The 21,351-nt window shown below is 39.6% G+C and overlaps 1 protein-coding gene across 5 annotated transcripts in view; it reads right to left on the bottom strand.

Annotated features, from left to right (window-relative positions):
- Window positions 1-21,351, bottom strand: part of ST3GAL3 (ST3 beta-galactoside alpha-2,3-sialyltransferase 3) — a 170,227-nt gene that overhangs the window by 90,423 nt on the left and 58,453 nt on the right. For all 5 annotated transcript variants that reach the window (XM_058808215.1, XM_058808216.1, XM_058808214.1 and 2 more), the window contains one exon: window positions 15,336-15,428. In XM_058808215.1, coding sequence (XP_058664198.1) covers window positions 15,336-15,428 — 93 coding nt within the window. The remainder of the gene's footprint in view (window positions 1-15,335; window positions 15,429-21,351) is intronic.

Genomic DNA, 21,351 nt, shown 5'->3' with positions numbered 1-21,351 from the left:
GCTGACAAGTGTTTTCATTCTTGTAGTATCACACTGCAGTATCGCAGCATACCAGGACACATGGTGGTCTAGAGAATAAACAAATTTTACCGTGGAAGGAAAAGGATAGATAAGGCACTGGCTCATAGTGCCCAGAGCTACCCAAAGAGCACAGTGTGCAAAACTGCAAAAACAGGAAGAAATACCTTGCACAGAAAGGGCAAAATAATCTTTTGCCAGCAGAATAACCCAGTAGACTCCAGGAATGTTACTCACAATGCTAATCACCACAGAGTCGAGGATGAAAGCTGAGGTCCTATTGTGCTGTGCAGCATAAAACCAGGGACCAGCCCATGCAAAAACATCTGTCATTCATTTGGACAGATAAGGCAAAGGCAACACAAATCTCACAGAGAAAGGGAACTGCACAATGCTAGTAGTTATTTTAGCTCCATAGTGGAGAAACAGGTTTAGATCAGAATGAAGTGACACAGTGTGAAGAAACTAAGGCAATCCTGCAAGGATAATTTTAATGAAACACTGTAATTGCAGAAAACCTGGAAAGTTCTAAGGCAGTTGTAGGAAATAAAGCCAGGAAGGCCTTAGAATACAGATGTAAATGAGTCATTTGGCAAATTTAAGGAAGTTCAGACTGAAAAGCTGAAAAGAATTCCACAATCTAACCACCTTCAAGATTTGTTTGAATTTCTTGTATCTATTTAGCTGCTGCAGTTCTTTAAACTCTCCTAAACCCAAGGTGACCTTTAAAAAAAAAAAACCAGCACAACTCAAAAAATTTGTCAGCACATACAAACATATTCTAAAACACTCTGTCCAGAACAAAGAGTCTTCAGAACAGGGCACCAAATAGTCTCTATAATAAGCCATGAGCAATTAGTCTGCTGGGAAACAAATCAGCTCCCCACATTTCAGCAGAGTGAAGGTGGCTGTCATGCTCCGGGGGTGATGATAACTGCAGGTTCTTTTCCTGAGCAATGCTTACAGGAAACCCACCAGCTTATATCTGCTAGTGGGAACTGAGAGAATTTCCAGGGCCTGGGAGGCACAGCTTTGCAGTGGCTCCCTACAAACCACCAAAGTGGTGCTTGTGCTGCCTTGAAATGCCCCAGAGAGCCTGAACCCTCTGGTCCACCAGCACACGATCTCTGATTCTTCTCTGCTGCCTCGGAGTCCTCCATTCCATCCAAAACTGCCCCCAAAAAAACCCTGAGAGATCTGTCACAAGATATACAAAATGCTGTAGGAGCCTTAAATTGTTGTGAACAACAAGGGTTACCACCTTATTTAAACAAAAAAGTAAACAGAGATGTAGTCCAGAGAGATAAAGGAGGGACACAATCCGTGTGACACAATCTCCATCCACACAAAAAGGCAGATGGGGCCAAAAGAAGAGCTCTGAGGAAAAAAACAGGAGAAGGAGAGAAGTGATTGCCTTATGTGTGAGAAAACAGCCCAGGACTACAGCACAGAACAAACCCTGGGAGATGAGACAGAGAACAAGCATCTCCTTCCCTAGCACTGCAGTGAAAGGCAGCATTATGAAGTCAGAATATTGAAGAGTTGACACTTGGCTTCCACAGTCAAGTCAAGTCTCCAAAATCTTCTAGCAGCAGATGAAATGAAGAGATTGATGCCAGGTATATTCAGAATTTTGCACTTGGCTAACTGCATGCTTTGTTTTGTAGCTATTTTCAAGTTACTGATCAAGAATTTCAACTCTGATTTGCTAGAGAAATCAGGTTGTTTTTTAAAAATTTTGTTTAATGGTCTGACATGAAGAGATGCACTGTAATCCCCAAGAAACCCCAAACCAAACCCAAAATAAAATGTAGCAGACAAAGCCTCTCAACACTCACAAACTGGAACAATGCTGGAAACCTCCCCTCCTGTGTGTCTAACTCTGTAGCTGACATGCCAGGTCTTGGGTATTAAAAGAAACACCTCAGTAGCAGCTGAAAGTCTGTGCTATGCTAAAAAATAACTTCTAGAAGCAAGAGATTCCTACAACTGTAGAAAAGTCTCAAGTGTTTAACACTGCTTTTCCCACCTAATTTTTTACTTCTTAGCTGCAGTGGTCACTGTGAATAAGCTGTTGAGGGCTCCTCCTCAGCCAGGTGTCTGGGATACTGAGGCTTCCTCTCCTCACCAAGGAAGTGACAAGCCCCTCACGGCTGCTCCAAGTTCTCCAGATACAGAAAACTCAAATTATTACTCAGTTTACCAACTCCAGACAACAGTGCCTGTGCACTTCCAAACAGGCCAGGCAACTTGTTGAATACTGGCACATCTGTCTGTAGGAATCTTTTCCCTCATGCACCTCTCTCTGACTCTCATTGGGCTTCCTGCATCTTCAGGGAGCACAATTTCTTTAGAATAGCTAAAGACAGGATTATCTCAGGATAAACTGCTCTCCTGGTATCACTTTATTTGAATTACTGGATCTTCTGTTTAACACAAGACGACATTCAAGTATTTTGAGATCTTAACTGAATAAAGACAGTTCTGTCAGTGAAAATATTTACAGTAACCTCCCTAATTGAGACTGATTCCAGCTTCCTGAATCTCATTATGGTAAACTGGGCACTGCTGTGAAAGGGAAACAAAGAGGAGATGAATTAAAACAAACATGCAGAAACCCAAACAACTGCTTCAAGTGATGTTAATCATTACAAAAAACCTGTCAAAAGCATCCCTCTGACTGGCATCTGTCAAAACATCTCAGCAGTTCATCATCTCACAGCCACCATTTAGATGGAGACAGAGGGTGCATCAGTCAGCACTGCACATCTCACACAGCTCTGCATTTCTACATAAATTATTCTGTAGCTCAGAGACCTTCAGACATGGCTTGTTTCACAGGATTACTCTCCTCTTTCTCCTGGATGGCCTGGAACCATCATCATTCCCATATCCTCAGGGAGGGTGTGGTGTCTGGCAGCTAATTTCACAGAATGAAGTGCTGTTTCCCCTCCATGTTTTCTGTCCAACAACCCACAAGAGATGGCAAAAGACTGGAAATAATGTCCTGTTAATATAAAGAGAAAAAACCCACCCAAACTATTAGCCTTGGATTTTTAAATTTCCTGTCTGGACATGGTTTAGGAGTCCTCCAGCTATTCCAAATGCTAGTAATGCAGTACTGAAGAATGAACAATTTGCTTCCCAGAGAAGAGACAGAGATCAGCATTTCAAACCCACACCCCCCATAAGCAGCAGGTGGCAGATCTGGAAGAATGAAGCAGAACAGTTCCTCCTTTTCTCTTAGAAAATACATGATGACCACTTTCCTGCTAAAATACCTTCCTTACTGAGCACAGGTGGAATTTTTGGCTGAGCAGGACAGATCTTCCACCAGGCTACTATGGCAGAGCAAGACCAATTACTTCTTTACAGATGTGTCTACTCAGACAAGTTTCTTCACCCTTGACACATGAGGAAACCCCTATGTGAAATGAGCAGTCACAGAGCAAAAGTAAACAAGCCCAGTGTTTATAAACTGTTTGGTATCCTGTTGTTCCATAAATAATTATTATTACCCAGGAGATCAGATCTGCCTTAAGGAGAAGAAATGCCTGGTACATGTACTGACAAAAATCCCCAACAAGGGAAAAAACCCAGAGAAATGTTGTGGTTTCCTTTATTTTAGTTTTCTTTCCTTAACCCAGAACCTGTAAGCATATTTTGCCTCCTTCAAATTCTGGACATCCTTTCTCAGACGTTCCCAGAACAGCAGGAATAAGTCAGCAACAGCAGACTGAGAGCTGGCCTGTTTAATCAGACTCTTGGGACCAGCATCTTCCTCTGCAGATGCCTAAACCCCACAGACACTGTTTAAGAAACAAATCAAAAGCAAAAAAAGCTGGCCACTACTGCCTCTGAGAAGCCGCTTGCTTTGCCACAGGTTACACTAAGACTGCCTGGAGCTGTATACTGTATCCATGCATGAGGTTACACATTTACATTTGTTAAAACATAAACACAACTCCCAGGACAGATAGATGCTGTGCTACTCATCCCTAATTCACTGCCTGGTGGAGCAGCTGGTGTGGCTTTGAACATCCCTAAGGCCACTTCAAAGCTGGTGTTTTCTTTCCAAACTGGAGGCAAGACTCTCCCACCACAACAGCTGCCATCCTATGGACTTGCTCGTGCTGAGGCCAGCCCAGGACAGCACATCATGGAGCACAGGGATGGCTCCAGGGACAGGGAAACTCACTGGGTCACAAACAGCTTAAAAAAAAAAACCCAAGCCCAGAAACAAACACTTCTGGTGGCTAACAGAGCATCACCTTCCATTAAAAGTACCAGAGACTGACTCTTACTAACAGAGGCAAGCCCAAAGTAAATCAGATGCACAGACCTTTTCATCTAGGAGTAAAATCATTGTGGTTTTATGCACTGGCAGAGTTATATATTCTTCTGGTTTCAGGTGTTCCAAGATCCCTCAGAATGTCACACATATTTTGATCTGTTTAGTTCCAAGATAAATTAACTAACTTCTCAGCAATCTCTTTATCATACTGATATCACCAGTGTGAACATGAACCTAGGCTGGCACAGCTAATAAACAGATAAGAAACATGCTAAAATTGGTGTGACACAAATATCAGTTTAGAAAGGGGAAACCATATAAACCTCAAATCTTCTTTTCTCTTTTCCAAGAACTGTACAAGGCATGTTATTTGAAACTTGCATAATCCTGAAGTTTACATCAGTTATTTATGCTTGAAAGAAGAGCAAGTTAGCATGGCATATGTAATGAGTTTCAGAGGAATCACAATCAAACGTTTCTCAAGAAAGCTGGACACAGTTTTTCTCGTTTTCAGGCTGGACACTGGAGTAAGCTACAGCCCTGACTTGCACAAAGAAAGTTCCTGTGCAAGTAACTCAAAGAGCTTCAGGAGAAAAACGATGTGATCATTCTTAAATGTAAGCAGATTACACAAAAAGGAAACAACTTTTACTGAATGCATGAATCTCCAGAATTTAGCAAGACAGAAGCAGAATAAGAACCCACAGTGTGCAATACAAGTGAAATCTGCTATCCCACTGCAGTGTGTGGCAATGCCCTTGCCCTGGTTTCCAGCATTACGTGTGTGTTGGTTTGGGCAAACTTGGGAAACTACAGAAACTTCACCAAGTTGTTGTGATCCCTGGCACTACTGCAACAGTTACAGCACTGCTTTGATAGTATTTAGCAATTCATTTGGGGACTCAGCTCAGAATTGTAGTAAAGGTAGCAAGAAAATAGTTGCCAAAGGAGCTTTTGCTGTTCTCTCTGTGGTGGAGCCAGAGTTTCTACAACATTATCTGAACAATGTTCTCAAGTGACTTTTCAAATTGTTACAAAGAGAATTTATAATCTTTGCAGTTTTTACCTTCCTTTGCCTAATGTAGAGTTGGAGGGTTCCCCAGACTGTTTCTAATTTGGTCTAATAATCTTGCATAAATTATCAGGCTGCCTTTTCATCCATATTCTTAGCCAAAGTACACTGGCTCAGTGACAGCATTTGCATGCACTGACACTCCTGAAATGTTTCAATAATAGAACAAAGTGAGCAGTAATAGAGGAGAGGGAAAGATAGAAGAGGAAAATAATTTGACTTGAAATCTACCCAAAGATAGGAAATGTGATGAAAGCCACCAGTAGGGAGTTCAGTAGGAACAATTATCCACTCTGGAATACAATTCAGAAAACTTTGAGGGAACCTGCACACTTTTCTACAGCAAGAGGAAATCATCAGTGACATACAGAGTCTCAAAGATACCAAGGAACTTGTTGGGGCTCTGGGGAGATGGTGGCCTGAACCAATAAATATGAATTTTCAGAAAGGCAAAGTCAGAGTTTTAATCAAAAAAGATAAAAATAATTTCTTATGGGAATGTGAGGAAGAGAAAAGAAGGTAAGGCTTGTATATCAAAACCACAGTGATATTACAGCTTAACCTTCAAGCTCACTGATATTTTTCATATCTTGCATTCCATGCTCATTGATATTTTCCTTCATTCAGATGGATTTAGAACCTCAGGCAATCTTTCCTGCAAGATTTTCAAGATTTTCCTGGAGGTCAAACATTCTTGCTGGTATAGCTTTAAGAGCAGATGGGCCACAGCAACAGAGCCCAAACACCCACGCACAATAAAATATGCTCATTTGGTAGCACAAATTAAGTTTATTGCTTCTATTACAATCTTTCATGCTCACGCAAATATGGTTATTTATTTGTACATTTCAAAGCTCTCCTTCCTTTTTTTTTTGTTAACAGTCCGCAATTTAAAATAACTTCAGTATTCCTCAAAACAACAACAAGCAAAAAAAAAAAAAAGCCACCCTCAAAACAACCAAACCTGTCCTGTTCCCACTCTAACATATGATGCAGGGTACTCATATTAAAGAAAGAACACATATGCTCTGCATCCTTTTTGAAACCAGAAAGGCACATACTCAGTAAAGTCCCTGTGTCCATGTTCCACTTTCATTTTATAGTCTCACTTAGTTCCAAAGTCACGAAAAAGACTCTGAAGACTTACTTTTCAGTCACAAAGCCTGCACATCACATGGATTCACATACTTCATTTTAAACTCTTGAGAGAGGTCAAACATGAAAAATTTTAGCACCAAAAGTGGCTCTGATACAGCATCTACTGTCATGATCAGCACGTGGGAATTGCATGTATAACTATACACATTTGGTTAAAAATTAAAAATTCAACAGGGGATAGAAAGAACAACCTACATGAACTGAAGGTGAAACCATACTTCTGTCTCCTGAGCATCAGCTCCCCACACCCCTGTCCTGGTGCCCAGAGCTTTTGCAGTGCCATCACCTCAGCTCTTCAATTCTCAGGCTGCACCCTTGGCAGGGTTTGTATAATGACATGGAAACTCCATAAACTGAATCAGTGAACTGGTCTGGATTGTCTGGATTTAAAATAAACTTGCACTAAATGAGTAGGTGATGGGGGAGGGAAAACTCATGTTCAGCTCTAAGGATTACTTTACTTACCTAGTTCATTGCACTGTGCACAGGCAGCTCTGCTCACTCAGGTGATGGAGCAGCATGAACTCCTTAGGGATGCAGAAACAAAACCAGAGGCTTTTCCTTTTCTTCCTCTTTTTTTTTACATCTACTCTTACATTATGCCATGTCTACTTCAACCTGACTGCAGCAGCATGCACATCACCAGCAGTGAGGCAATGAGCGGCTGCCATTGAATTTTGTTTTAAAGTACAAAGTGTTTTGAGCTCCAGCTGGTCAATCAGTGCATGAATTTCAGAGCTAGCAGTGAAGTTATGAGTCAGGATTCATCTGCTCCTCTCTGGAATTACGTTCCCAAGCACTGTTCTCTACAATAAAAAATGAATGAAGGGAATCAGCTGCAGAGAAATTAAGTTAAATGACCACACTTTAAAGAAAGCTTTAGCTACCACCACTTCAGTACCAGAGGTTTGCAACACTCTGGACATGAGTTAACAAATGCTGCTCCTTAATTCCAGCTTTCTCCTACAGACAAGGCAGGTTCAAGGGACTGAAGCAGTCAGGGTGTTATAAAGGGCAATCCAATTGACCCAGCTATAAATAGCACCAAGACTCAGACAACAATCCTAGTTTGAACATTGAAAGCAAACATCTCTTAGCAGACTGTGCTGTATATTCACTAGAGCCAGCCTCTGCAAAAATATTTAGTGAGATAACATACCTGTCACCTTTAGGCCGAAGTATGAGAGATTTAAATATCTCAAACAAGTCCATGACAATAAAACAAACATGGGAATTTCACCTGTTCTATACTCTGACCCCAATTGTCACTCAAAATCAACACTAATACATACTTTTTAAAATCACCCTCTTAATAACTGCTTTCAAATTATATATAATATCTGACACACTAACTGCAGAGGTGAAAAAGCTGAGGAAGTTTTTCCAAAACCAACATATAAAGGAAAAAAAAGGCACTACTTCATAAAATTCACAAGGAAAGAAAGGTAGGAAAGTGCAAAATATTGCCTTTGCCAGCAGTGGCAGTGGAACAGCAGCTGACTGCATGGGAAGATGTGTTGCTGGAAAAGCCACAGAGCTCTGCGTGGGGAGGTGCTACCCAGACACCAGAAGTGATTTGAGAGGGTGTGTGTTTTGGCTTGCATGTTTGTTTAGCCTGGGATTTACAAAACACAGAACAAGGAGGTGACAGGAGGTAAGGGTGAGCAGCAGCAGGCTTCAATCCCCTGGCATGGCACAGGCAGGCTTTTAACAGCCTGGAGCTTGGACAAATGGAAAACCCTGACAGCTCAAGTGACCAGGGCACCAACAACTTCTCTTTCACCCTTCCTTTCCCCTCCTGTGAGTCTTGAACTCTTTAGCCGCAGTTAACCAAGAAAATTAAGGAAATGGATGATGTTCAGTGCTGCCTATCAGAAAATACACCTGCATGAACTTGTCCCTTCAAATTCAAACCTCAATAATGCAACAATTATATTTTCTTAGTCTTTGATGTGGTGACAGGTGGGATGTGTGATGAAGATTCCAGGTCAGCAGATCAGCTTCCCCAAACACCCTTTTGGGCACTGGCACCTAGGAAGTTCCTTCCAGAGCTGTGATTACAGCATTACTGGGACTCCAAATGTAACAGTGAGCTCTGAAACCATCACTGTCACCATCACACACTATTCCTAAATGAATGTACAGGCACAGAACAAGAGGTTTAAAGAAGGGACAGGGATTAGAGTACTCCCCATTCCCAGAACAGCATCAATCCTGTTTTGAAGGAAAGCAGAAAACTCTCACAGCAGTGTCTGAGACACAGGGATCCTGACTTCAATGGAAGTCTTGAGATGTGTGTACTCTTCGTTGAAAACGAGCTGCTTTCACAGCTCACATTAACAAAATGAACCAGCTCAGTGTATTTCAAAATGAGATGCACATTATATTTAAACTTAGAAATAAAAAAAACCCTACTATCAATAACTACAATAACTAATTCAGCATATATATATATATATATATACATACACACACACACAATTTTATATATTGTAAAATATTAAGAGATACTGTCCACTGCAACTGAGAAGACCCCAAGCTATGCAGCAGATGCCCCACACTACAGTCAGGCAACAGTTTTGAATCTCTGTAGCAATCCTCAGTGGCACATTAATTATCCAGCCTATTTCTTCAGGAGCTCTCAGGAGCCACATGAAGCTGCCATCCTTCGCCTTCCTCTGCTCTCCCTAAATAGTTAATCACAGAGGAAGCAGCCATCACCTGCACTGACAGCCCCTAAGCACTGAGCTCGTGTCCTGTCACTTCAGTACAAACCCATGCTGGGTATGGCAGTAATTCATGAGGCATGGAGACAGTCAGACATGCAGAAAGTCAATTCCAAGCAGAGGGTTAAAAAATTCTCTTTCTGGAATATTTTTTTTCTGAATATCTAAACAACAAAGCAGAAATGTGTGGGATGGACAGATGCTATTGTGTGCCTATTATAAGAAGCACAGCTTCCTGAAAGGAGATATGGAAATGAATGTGGAAATACTTAGGATCAGGGGACCACATTTTTAAATTATCCTGACTCCTACTAAAGCCCTTGCTGAAGCTCCATTTCCACCCAAAGTCCCTATCCCCCATTTGCATATAAAAATGGGGTTTTTTTCCCTAAAGCATAAAAACTGCAAAACCGTATTTGTAGGAAAGAAACAGCAAAGAAATTTTACCAGACTCTGATGTGAAGGAGACAGGAGTCTACATGCTAAAGAAAGGACTTCTGGTGCTGCCCTATCTATACTCCCCCAGCCTGTGGAAGTAGAGAAAGGCACAGGAGTCTGTGACCTACAAAATCAAGAGGAAACTAAACATCAGAAAAAAAACCCACAGAAGAATGACTTCAGAGAAAGCCACTGAAATTTCTGTGGCTGGCATAAATCCGTGTCATGCACTCTCTGCTGATATGAAAGCTTTAAAATTTTTGAACTTTATGTACAAAGAAGCAATTCAGCATGAAAATATAAACCCAGAAAACTTTACAGGAGAGCTGTTTATTGTCTGAGTGATGAGCATGCTACAGTATTGAAAAATAAGAGGGGGAAAAATATGACTGTAAAGAAAATACCAATTGCTAATCAATAGAAGTTCAAACCAGAATAATCAAACAAATCAGACTGATTTTATATCTGAAGTGACTTTAAAAGGTTTGTGATTCATATAAGGCTATTTCTTAGCACCAGTTGACTAGAAAATGCTTACAATCTTATCCTTGGTGCAAAAACAGTCTTATGTATCTGAACCACAAATCATAAATTCACTATTTTGGTCACAACACCAACAGATTTGTTGTGTATTGAACTTCTCCTTTCTCCCTTACTCTGAAATACTTTCAGATACTCTTTAAATAATTCTTTGCCATGTTACCCTACCACACACAGATACACAAGTCTGCAGGCTGCAGACATTCCCTCTCTATTTACCGCCTCCTCTAATTTTTAGTATTAGCTGCCAAATTACAAGAGCTTGTGGTTGGAAAATTGCAGCTGAGTATTGAGTAGCTGAACTGTCCCAGGCTGGCATGTCAGCCACAAACTGTGGGCAGAGATCTCTTTTCTGATTTGATAAAGAATAGGGCATAGAAAGAGCTGTACACAGGCAGCATCGTTTCCACAGCAAGGCCAGACACGCAGGAGACTGCAGGGTTACCACTGCAAATACAAGTTAGTGCCTTCTACAAAAAGGTCAAAGCATTAACTCCAGACTCGTAGGTGACCTCAGACCAACTAAAATAGTGTAATTCATTGAACATAGTAGTCTAATTCACCGACCAACTGATGCCATTCTACCAAACACACTTGCCATTTCCTTTGTATCATTCTGAAACCAGTAACTTCACTTCAGGCACTTTGAGTCATTATCTGCTGTTGAGAGATTTGCAAGAGGCAGAATCTTATTGTCCTGGAAAGTGAGAAAGTAGATAGCTCCTTCATTTACAGTGAGCAGCAGCCCAGCTGGCCAGACCTTACACTGAGATGCAGCTCTGGGATCATGCACCCACTTCTCCTGGTGTGGAGCCACTGTCGTGACTCAGATTACAGCATGTTTTTCTGAAGCTATGTCACTCTGCTATCATTAAAAAACCCAGAAAATAAAGGCATGGGCACAAGGGATTAGACCAGCCATCCATTTTGTCCAACACCTGATGTCTGAGTCCATGGGACAACACTCCAGTAAAAAGCGCCTAAGAAAGAGGGACTACATCAAGCCACATGCTGCCGTCAACATCCATTTAGGATGTAACTTAGAGAGTTCCGTACTTTTGGTATATAAAATACGCTTTAAAGTATATTTTATTTTTTAAAAATCTTTTGTCCACTACGGAGCCATTTGCAGAAAAATTTAACTGGAAATAACATGAAATAGCACTTACTTTTATTCATTTTAAATCCGGAGCACAATATTTGCATTTAATATCTCTAAAACTTGTCAAACCACATCACTCACTATGTTATACAGGCTTGTGAACACACTCTGCTTGCTCTGATTCACAGAGTATAACTAAGGCACAACTAAGTCCACCACACACCTCAAACTATCAGATCAGTCTTCTCCACAAACAAACACCATTTTATCAGAACTGAATTTGGGCTGCCATTTTCTTGCCCCACCAGTTACCACTGTGAGATCCCTCTGACATTTCTCACAGTCAGCTTTTGGTCTTACCACCTGGAAAAATGTGTTAGTGCTTCATTATTCATCCTCCATTCCAGGTAGTTTATGAGCACTTAGAACACCAGAGATCCCAGCACACTTTCTTCCAGAAGACTCCAGGAGTAACATCCCTGTACTGTCCAATCTTCTTATCTTTTCCGTACAGTTTGCACTATTTACCTAGTCACTATCTAATCAGTACAGTGTTACACCAGTTTAACTTGCCAAAAAATCTTTCAAACAGCAAATATTTGGTTGGTTTTGGTTTTTTGGGCATGGGTTTGTTTGCTTGGGGTTTTTTTTTAATGCATGTATTATGGGTTTTTAAAAGAAATCCAGATGAATTGTATTAGTTGAATCACCTTTATCAAATGCTGATCCAGTCATTGAAACACAACAAGCAGATTTACAGGGCAGAAGCTCCTGCTGCAAAAGCCAACTTGTCTCCTCTCTATCTGTGAACAAACACTAATGCTATTCTTTAATTTTAGGTTCTAAGAGGAGCCTGATACAGAAACCAGGCTTGCTCTTAGCTTCCACTTTCCCAAAGAACCCCCCAGACCCTTCTTGAAAAGCCCAGCACGTTTACTGCTTTTCATTCCTCCATTCTAAGGCCAATTTAAGCAATGATTACACACAACCGTGTGTAACTCGGCAACATCAACACCGAGCTCCTCACAAAGTGAGAACTTTTCCTAGCAATTCTTTGTGCTGGAATTCACTCCAAAACGTCAAGCTTCTGTCACATTCCCCCAGCCTGTCCCCTGGAAATGAAGGGTCCACATGGGAACTGTTCTGCAGTGAATAGCAATGCAAATAACTTCTCTGCACCAGCTTTACCTTCCCTCAGCTCACATGTAATATTAGGAACCTCTATCAGCTCATCGGGATCTCTGACAGGCTCTCTGCCTTTGACAGTTAGACAAAAAGCTTTATTATTTTTTTAAAGTCTCTACAAAGTTGTTCCTCAACATTTTTTTTGCTCTACCTCATTATGGTTTATATTTAACTTGCCAAAGTTAATGCTCTTTCCTATTCTCCTCATTTGGATACAACTTCGGCTTCAGAAAGATTACTTATTTCTAGGAGTCTTGTTTATTTTACTGTTTAAGCAAGTCGTTGTTCATTTTTGTGGCTTTTCTTCCACCTCTTATTTCCTCTCCCTTCTCACACTTTACCATTGAAACTGGACACAGTAGTCTAGAAATCTTGGATTGTGAGGTTTTGTATTTTAATTTTAAGTCAATGTTCCACACAAAATTCTCAACGTTTTTTGTGCACATATGAAATAGCACTTAAGAAATGGTATTTTGTTAAGATGACATGAAGATTTCTCTGCCTGTTTCCAAGATAGAGAATTTTTTTTCTATCTTGAAGGTAAAATCTGTATTTGGTCCTCCCAGATGTTTTATTTCATGTTGGATATATTAACATATATTTTGTTGGACTGTGGCCATTTAAATCAGGCAATCCAGATTGCTCTTTAGAAATAACTGACCCTTTATTTAATACTCACAACCTAGGATTTTTTCCAGATAGGATTATTGATGAAGGGATAAAGCATTGCTAGAATGAGAACTGATCAACTGAGGACCTCATTAAAGAAAACAAACAAACAAACAAACAAACAAATACTTAGTCTTTCTTTACCATCAACCACATTTTGGTATTTCTCAGGCTATTGCTCTTTAATCCATCCAGCACTTGCTTATGCTTGCTAAAGTCTGAATTCTCATTTTTACCAGTAAAAAAGCATCAAGAACAGCTACATCCTTTGAGAAACATTTATTCTATTTCAACTATTTCCACCATATTTTGCCCATTCACATTTAAAATTGCACTAAAAAGTCAGGAACCTTAAAATGGGAAAACATTTATTCATTTCATTCATGCTTGAAAACAGCCAAACCAACTTTATCCAAATATTAAAAACACCCATCAAAAACACACATTTTACCACAAAGACCGCGCCTAAAAAACGTCAGTTGTAGAGATGATGGTTTCCTAATGACACAATCAACTGAAAACAGAAGCTAGAATAAAACAAATCATGCAGCTCCAATCTTTAAATGAACAGGCATGATAATTTGGCTTTAAGAGTTCTAAATATATTGAATACCTGGCTTGGTAATATTAACTTTCATAGTTCTCTGAGTACAAGGAAAGTTGCAGAGGAGAAGGAATTTTAAGTGCAGCTTGATTTTTCTTTCAGAACTACTGGTCAGTCATCCTTACAGCAGAACTGGGTAAAATAATTAAATGTCCAACACTGAATTTAATTTGTAAAGAAATCAAACACATCACAGGAAAAAAAGGCAACATTAGTCAAGTTTTAAGGTCCATGCTGTCTTTAAAACTGTCAATACAATTTTTCAATGTATGAACATTTCCTTTGACTAGAGACACATTTGTACCTCTTTGCAAGGAATTAGTTCAATGCAGGCAGCTATTGGGAGGTGACTGAACAGAGATATGCTAGCAGCTGCTGAGGGAGAGACTAAATATCACTTCAGATTCTAGGAGGCTAAACAGCTCCTTCTTAAAGCCAAAGTATTTTAAAAATTAAAATAAGATTAATAGTTTTGTAATAATGAGTTCATTCTACTCTCTACTATTTACATTTAGCATGTACACAAATACAGATTTAAAAGCACTCACTTTCAGTTCTAGTATTTATACTCTACCCAGAGTTCCAAAATTCTCACAGAAGATAATACTGATAATTGGTTTACACTGGTGATGGAGAACTTCAGTGTTTGTTTTGTTTTGTTTTTAAGGCATGTCTCTAGTATCTACTGGTTACAAGGCAATGTCAGATGTATTTTTTTATTTTAAAAAAGCTTCCAGTCACTGTGCTTGTCAACAAAAACAAAGGCAGAAGATACCACCAGTTTCAGGCTTGGATGGAAGGCCATGATCACTCAACCTAACCTTTAGATGCACAGGTCATGGAAATTCCCTCCTCAAAAGAAATAAAATATCTCTTTTGGAAAAGTGCCAGTTATGTTAAGAAGTCCACAATCTCTTTTGCCAAAGAGATCATTGCACTAAAGCATCTCTTCCACGTGAACAAGAAGTTGGTACAGTGGTCAAACTGTTTGGTCAAATTTTCCATTCAATGCACCAAACTGAAATGCTTGAGCCTCAACAGATTAATGTTCCTGCCAATCTATCTCCTGAACTGTCTCTCAGCAATTCTATAAACTCCAGGCACCTGAGGGATGCTTTACCCTGTTCTCCCAAGAACAAAAAACCCAAAATCAACCACAACAAAACATCACACTTTACTATTTACTCCAGATAACTTAATCATGACCAAAGCTCCCCAAGCATTGCATCACCTGGTACTAGCAGTGAGCCTGACCACACGTTTGTATCATGCACTAACAATATAATTTGTTCCATCACTCAACACCCAGGAGTCTCTACTCTTTGAGCAAAGTCCTCATCAGACTGAAGTCAACTTAGCCATTGCCACTGACCACTCAAATTGTCCAGAATTTCAGCACTGGTCTCTCCATGAACCAAAGAAGTGAGAGAGCAATGACACTTTTCAAGACAAGCTCTGCCTATCACCCACCTTGAAGGATGAGAAGTCGTTGGGGGAAGTGGGGAAAAACTCCCACAATGATTACTTACTTTGGGAAGATGACAGTCATGAGCGCTGATGCATAGCCTGGCTTGCACATTCCCTCAGAGAAATTGGCATACTTTGATGCTAGTTCTGGAGGCCTGTGAAAAAACAAGTACAGAATCAGGACTCTCCTGGCTATGAACTAGTTTTTGCAATCATCCAAGTAATTTTTCTCCTCACAGCTTTGCAGAAAAGAGCCACAGGGAGTAATTGCAAACACAGACCATCATGTATTTGTTGCACTATGGCATCACAAAAGAACAACAAACAAAGCAGAGAGGTAAAGATATCTGTAATACCACTAAACCACTAGTTTTGCTGAAAGATTTTCATAGCTAGCAAGGTAAAGTTCATGGAAGAAAAATATCAATAATCATTTTAGACTTACACCTTTCAAAAGGAAAAAAGACATAAACAGCACTTTGCTTTGGCTATTTTTCTAAGTTATGATCAAAGTTAAAATTATAGAAAAGTATTATTTAGAAGATTACTTGAAGATAGTTTCAGGAATTTGAAACAAAGCTTCAAGCAGTATTGGCGGGGTATCATCAAGGGATGAGTGATTTCAGGATTTGGAACAGATGACATTGCTGCTGCTTTGTTGAGGTGTGTCTTAATTCAGCTTGGCTAGTGACTCTTTGGCCAAATTTAGAATATATGGGTGTTTCTTCATTCAGTTTCTGTACAGCAACAAGAGTAGCAACTCAATTAAAGGTATTTCAGTCCAGCACATGCATTTACCATAGGTCTACTGAGTTATGTGAAAAAAACCCTTTAATTTTTTGTCCTCTATTCATCACCTGCAAAATTTTTACGTTCATCCATTTCATTAAAGCATTACAAGGGTCATTAATTCACTTGTGCTTTCAAAGTAACATTAGATATCTTAGTGTCAGTCACAATATGAGGATTGTTAATATTCCTTCAAAGAACAACCAAGAAAGCATTTACAGTTCCATGCTCAACATTCAGTGAAAGCTGCAAAGACTCATCAATAACATCAATAACACTGTTCTTGCTGCATCATTATCAGCAACAGGAAAGTAATGAAAGGTTTCTTCCTCCAGTTCAACAGTAACACTCAAATGAAGATGACAATGCAGCCCCACAGAGTAGAACCACAAAATCAGTTCCAAAGAGCCCGTTATTATCCCAATCATTGTTCTTTCCCAGGCATCATCATTATCACTTAACCAGCAAACTACTACTACCTGCAATGAATGTGGATTCAGAGTTTCAAAATTACATATAGGAAGGACAATAACTCCATGCTGAACTGGTAGTAACTATTTTTCTTATATTGGTCTTGCATTACCTCTTAAGAGGCCAGTAGCCCCTTCCAAATGGATGGACAATAGATGGACAATTAATTTTACAATTAGCTGCATAGAGTACAAAACCTTATATAGCTCCTAAACCATAGGGGAATGGTCTCTCTGTATACAGAACCCCTGCAATTCTGCATATATACATACATACAGAACCTCTGTGGCTCTTAAAGAATAAAATCTATTTCTGCTGAATAAAAATCTAAACCTTCAGCAGCTGGAAGGGAGAAGAACCAAGAGAAGATCAATAGTCATTGTAAGTATTTAATTTTGTAAGATCTTTTAAGCTAAAAAGCACCATAAAAAGCTTAAGAACACAGATCCTATTTAATTCTGCCACAGATATCCTGCATGGTTATGGTCCAAATATGCCGTATTTTACCACCAAAATTCCTCATCTGTAGGATGGAAGAACAATACATTTAGCCATTTACACTGCCAATTACTTACAATAAAGTATAGATATCTCTAAATATATGATATAGACATGGAGAGAAAGAGAGGTGTAACATCATCTAGCACAACCCAAATCCGTGAGTTTGGTTTCCATAGGTGAGGATGGGATATCATAATACATTTCTTTAAATGAGAGAGATGAGAAAACATCTGAGAAATGAGTATCCAAAATTATTTGCATTCTTATGCCAGTCAGGATCTCTTTATAAATAGGTACATGAAGGACTGACAAAACAAAAGGTTTTAATGATGCTAAGGTATATTCTATCCCCTTCTGACACAGACAAAAGGGACAGCAGGATGCATTGATCACAGCTTGTTGAAGCATTTCAGATATGAAGAAATGTGGGAAATTTTAACTTTTTTCAACCAAATCTAAAATTGCTAGAATTTTAATCTTTAGGCAAAGTACAGAAACCCCTAATACCAAAACCTCCAAAAACAAGTAGAAAGCAACTGAATTTATCTGCAGCCACCACAGCAGTGAGTCATTGCTGGCAAACTTGTATAACTATTTCAACAGCAGGCCTGTCTCAAATGACCTCAGTGGTCACACAAAATATCTTGAGCCACAAACACAGGCATTTTTCTCTTTTCTGATTTAATGGTGCTTTCATTATCAAATTAAAACGTCACTCAGATGCCCATCATGGTGTTTCTGCACAAGAATAGCAGGCTGGGACCCTCCTGCATGTGAGCCCCCCGCATGCCAATCGCTGCATACTGATGGAGGAGAGCTGTCAGTACAAACCCACAAAGACTCCCAGAGCTGCTAAAGCCCCCAGGCCAAGCTGTTAACATTTCTTGGATGTGATGAAGTTCATGATCCAAAGTGCCAGAGGCAGAACAGTTCTCTAAGCCAACCATAGCTGCCATCTCATATCATTCAACATTTGCTCATCTCCTTTCTTGGTGCCGCATTTTGAGTCACCAAGCTACAGAAAACTAGAAAGGGGCACTCTACATTTTAAATCCATTTAGGCACATGTTTTATTTGTTCAATCTCTTTGAAATAGGCACTGCATACTGTCACTGCCAACATGCTCGTAATTATAAGCTCCTAGTAGGTGTAACCCAGAGCAAATTCAGAATAGGGCTGGGGGCAGCTTTGCTGTTTATCATTCTGCTACCAGATGAAGCTATCCAAGCTGACTTCATTTTAAATACACACATTTGCTTTGCTGGTATTTTTCCCTGCAAGATCCACAAATCTTGCAGAGATCAGTGTTCCACAAATCAGGGTGTAAAACATCCTGCATGAAGCATCCCATAGAGTACTACACATCTTTCAAACAAATCCAACTTTGAAAAATCACACTGTGTTTGTAGCTATGTGGTTCTGTAATAAAAGAACTGCACAGAACTCAAGTCTACAAATGAACATCTCCTCTGTATTTGATGACAATGTCTCTACTACACTCCTGCATATTTTGGTGCCTCTTTGACAATGCTTTTATTTCCAAATGGGAAAACCAAACACTTTTACTTTCTTAGTGCTTTAGAAGCTAGTAATAACTTCATCTCACTAGCCCCATTACTGAGCCTGGACTCCAAGGCCATCCTGATAAGCCAGCCAGCCAGAAGCATAGTGACACTTATGACAGAAGGGTTCCAATCTCCCCTACATCTTCCAGGTCCAGATACATTATTCCAGCTCTCAATGCTCATGTTCACACTGGGCTGAGGTAGCTAAAGAGCTAGTGGAGACACCAGAAATAATGTAATTAGATGACACTGTGGACCCTTTAAATTTTGCTCAGATTTTGTGCAGGAAAAACTCAGTAAAGTAAAAAATTTTTCCAGAATAAATGAGAAAAACAAGTCACAGTCAGTAACTGTAAACATCTGCTGTTTTTAAACAAGTGCCTGCATGAGGGTGAAGTTGAAGGGAAGTAATTGTCTTATTCCACTGAAGAGAAAATGCACTCTTGCTTTTTTTTCTAACTTTTCTCTTATGAGACCAGCACACATCCTGAATTCTTATGATATTCTGTGCTTCTCTACACTGTTATGTGGACATCAATCTCAACAAAATTTCACAATTTGGATAAGTTAAAAATCCAGCTGCTTTCAGAGGATTTAGAAAAAGTAACAAGATTTTTCCTTCTGCTTGCATTTGGCAGATGTGTGTCTCCTTTTAATCTCAAATATGAAAACGTCACCATGGTTAATTCCTTCATCATGTCCTGATCAGGGACAGCATGTCATCCTCATAGACTGGAATCTAAATCCTTTTAAAAAAAGAAATTAGTAATACAACTCAGTGTTTAGATTACTAAAAAAATGGCCACAACTAAGCTCATGTAATTGAATATTACAAAATCTACTTGAAGAGACAGATTTTGTTGCTTTGCCTTTCACATGGAATTTAAACTGCAGCTTGTAAAAATCAAAAAAACTTCATCTACTTGAGATCATCTTATTTGAGGACTGATGTCTCTTCCTGTTACTCTTGCACACACAATATATGAACTGACACATTTCTCAAGCAAGGAAAAGGAGTCCTTGGCAATGTGCTCTCTAGGCTGATCCTTCTCCTTGGGGTTTCTTTCTCTTTGGTTCAAAATAACCTGAGTCTTATGCCTACACAGCAGCTCTACAAAGCTTTTGTCATGATACATGAAGAATGAATAGGAGATGGAATGAGAATATGAAATGAAGGCATATAAAACAAAGCGAGGTATTATGGAACAATAATGAAATATTAGTATATAATTTGGCACATCACCAAATCAAAGCAGCTAATGAGACTGAGACCCCATAGCTATACCCTGTAAGATTCAGAGCATTTTAATTTAGGTAGGACTCCCTGGTTCAGATGTATCTACCATATCCAGTCACTGCTCAGTGTTGGCCAAAGGACAAGTTTGTACACTCCTGGAACAAAACTTTCAGTTCAGTTTCCCTCAGTTACTGCCACTCAGCCTGAGGAAGAGAAGTCATTTACATTCACCTCCAGGGTAGTCAATCCCATACACCAGGGCACTGAAAATTGCATCTCCACCTCTGCCTTCATAAGTAGAGTTGTGAGCATCATGTCACTCTGTGGAATCTCTTTGAGTGAAGACACCACCACAAAACCCTCCCCTGGGTACATGGTAGGAGATCCACATTCACCTGTATGGCTTGGGAAACACTGAACCAGAATTTTAAGAAGCTCCAATTACAGTTCTTACAAGTTTGCAAACTTGGGTTCAAAGCATTACACAGCCTGATCATTTGATATTTGCTATTTTCCAGCTGAGGAAAAAGTAAACAAATGAAAGGAATGAGTAGATAGAGGAAAATCAAAATGCTTACATTGAAAGAGATGGGAACTGCATCTACTGCCCTATAGCCAGCAAAATAAATGTAAATATTTTAAATGTTACTCCAGTATGTAAGCAAATTCCTCAGGGCGGTTGTAGGGCCAAATACAAGGAAAGATGATCCAAATCCCTGTTTCTAAAATGACACGATGAATGGCTAATTCTGCTTCTCTATCAAGAGCTGTGGCTTCTCACAAAATTAATTTACAAGGATAATCAACACATAGTTCTATTTATTTATTTGGACTACTCAAGAACAGCAGCTGAAGAAGATTAGGTTACATTAAACTGGCCCAGGAAAACAAAGTTTTGAAGACATTTCACCAAAACCCACGACCTACCTTCACATCCCTGAAGGAAGAGGTGACATGAAGCCAGTTCTGCCCTTGGGAAGTGCAGGGCAGGCGGAGGGGCAGGGACAGCTCAGAGCAGTGACACTGAAATGCCACTCACCCTCTGAAATGCCATCTTTGCACCAACACACTGAAAGGGCTTCCACCCACAAAAAAGTCATGAGGATCCTACTTCCTTACTAAATTCCATTCCCGGTCTTTGCAATAGTAGAAATTAGACCACTAGGCAGAAGAAATAATTTCAGATTAGTCTCAGCCGTGCTAAATACATAAACATCTTAAGAAATACAGCTGTAAGTGATTTTTCTATCAGAAAGGAATATCTCATTGTACCATCCCTTATAGCTCCAAGGACTAAGAACCCTGCCTGGAGCTTCTCAAGTAACAACCTTTTATCAACACCTAAAAAAGTGTTGGGATTCTTGTGGAAAAAAGAATTAAAAGCTTTCAAGGTAGACAGTTTTTATTTGTTTAAGTAAGTAAATAAAGAAACAAAATCCTGACACTAACGAAAAACAGATTTAAAGGATGAAGATAAGAAATGCAACCAAACTCCATGGCACATTTTGTATGTGA

Source organism: Ammospiza caudacuta, chromosome 7 (genome assembly GCF_027887145.1).
Source record: "Ammospiza caudacuta isolate bAmmCau1 chromosome 7, bAmmCau1.pri, whole genome shotgun sequence".
NCBI lineage: Eukaryota > Metazoa > Chordata > Aves > Passeriformes > Passerellidae > Ammospiza > Ammospiza caudacuta.
The sequence above is the reverse complement of the archived record's forward strand: the minus strand, read 5'-3'. Positions and strand labels throughout refer to the sequence as shown.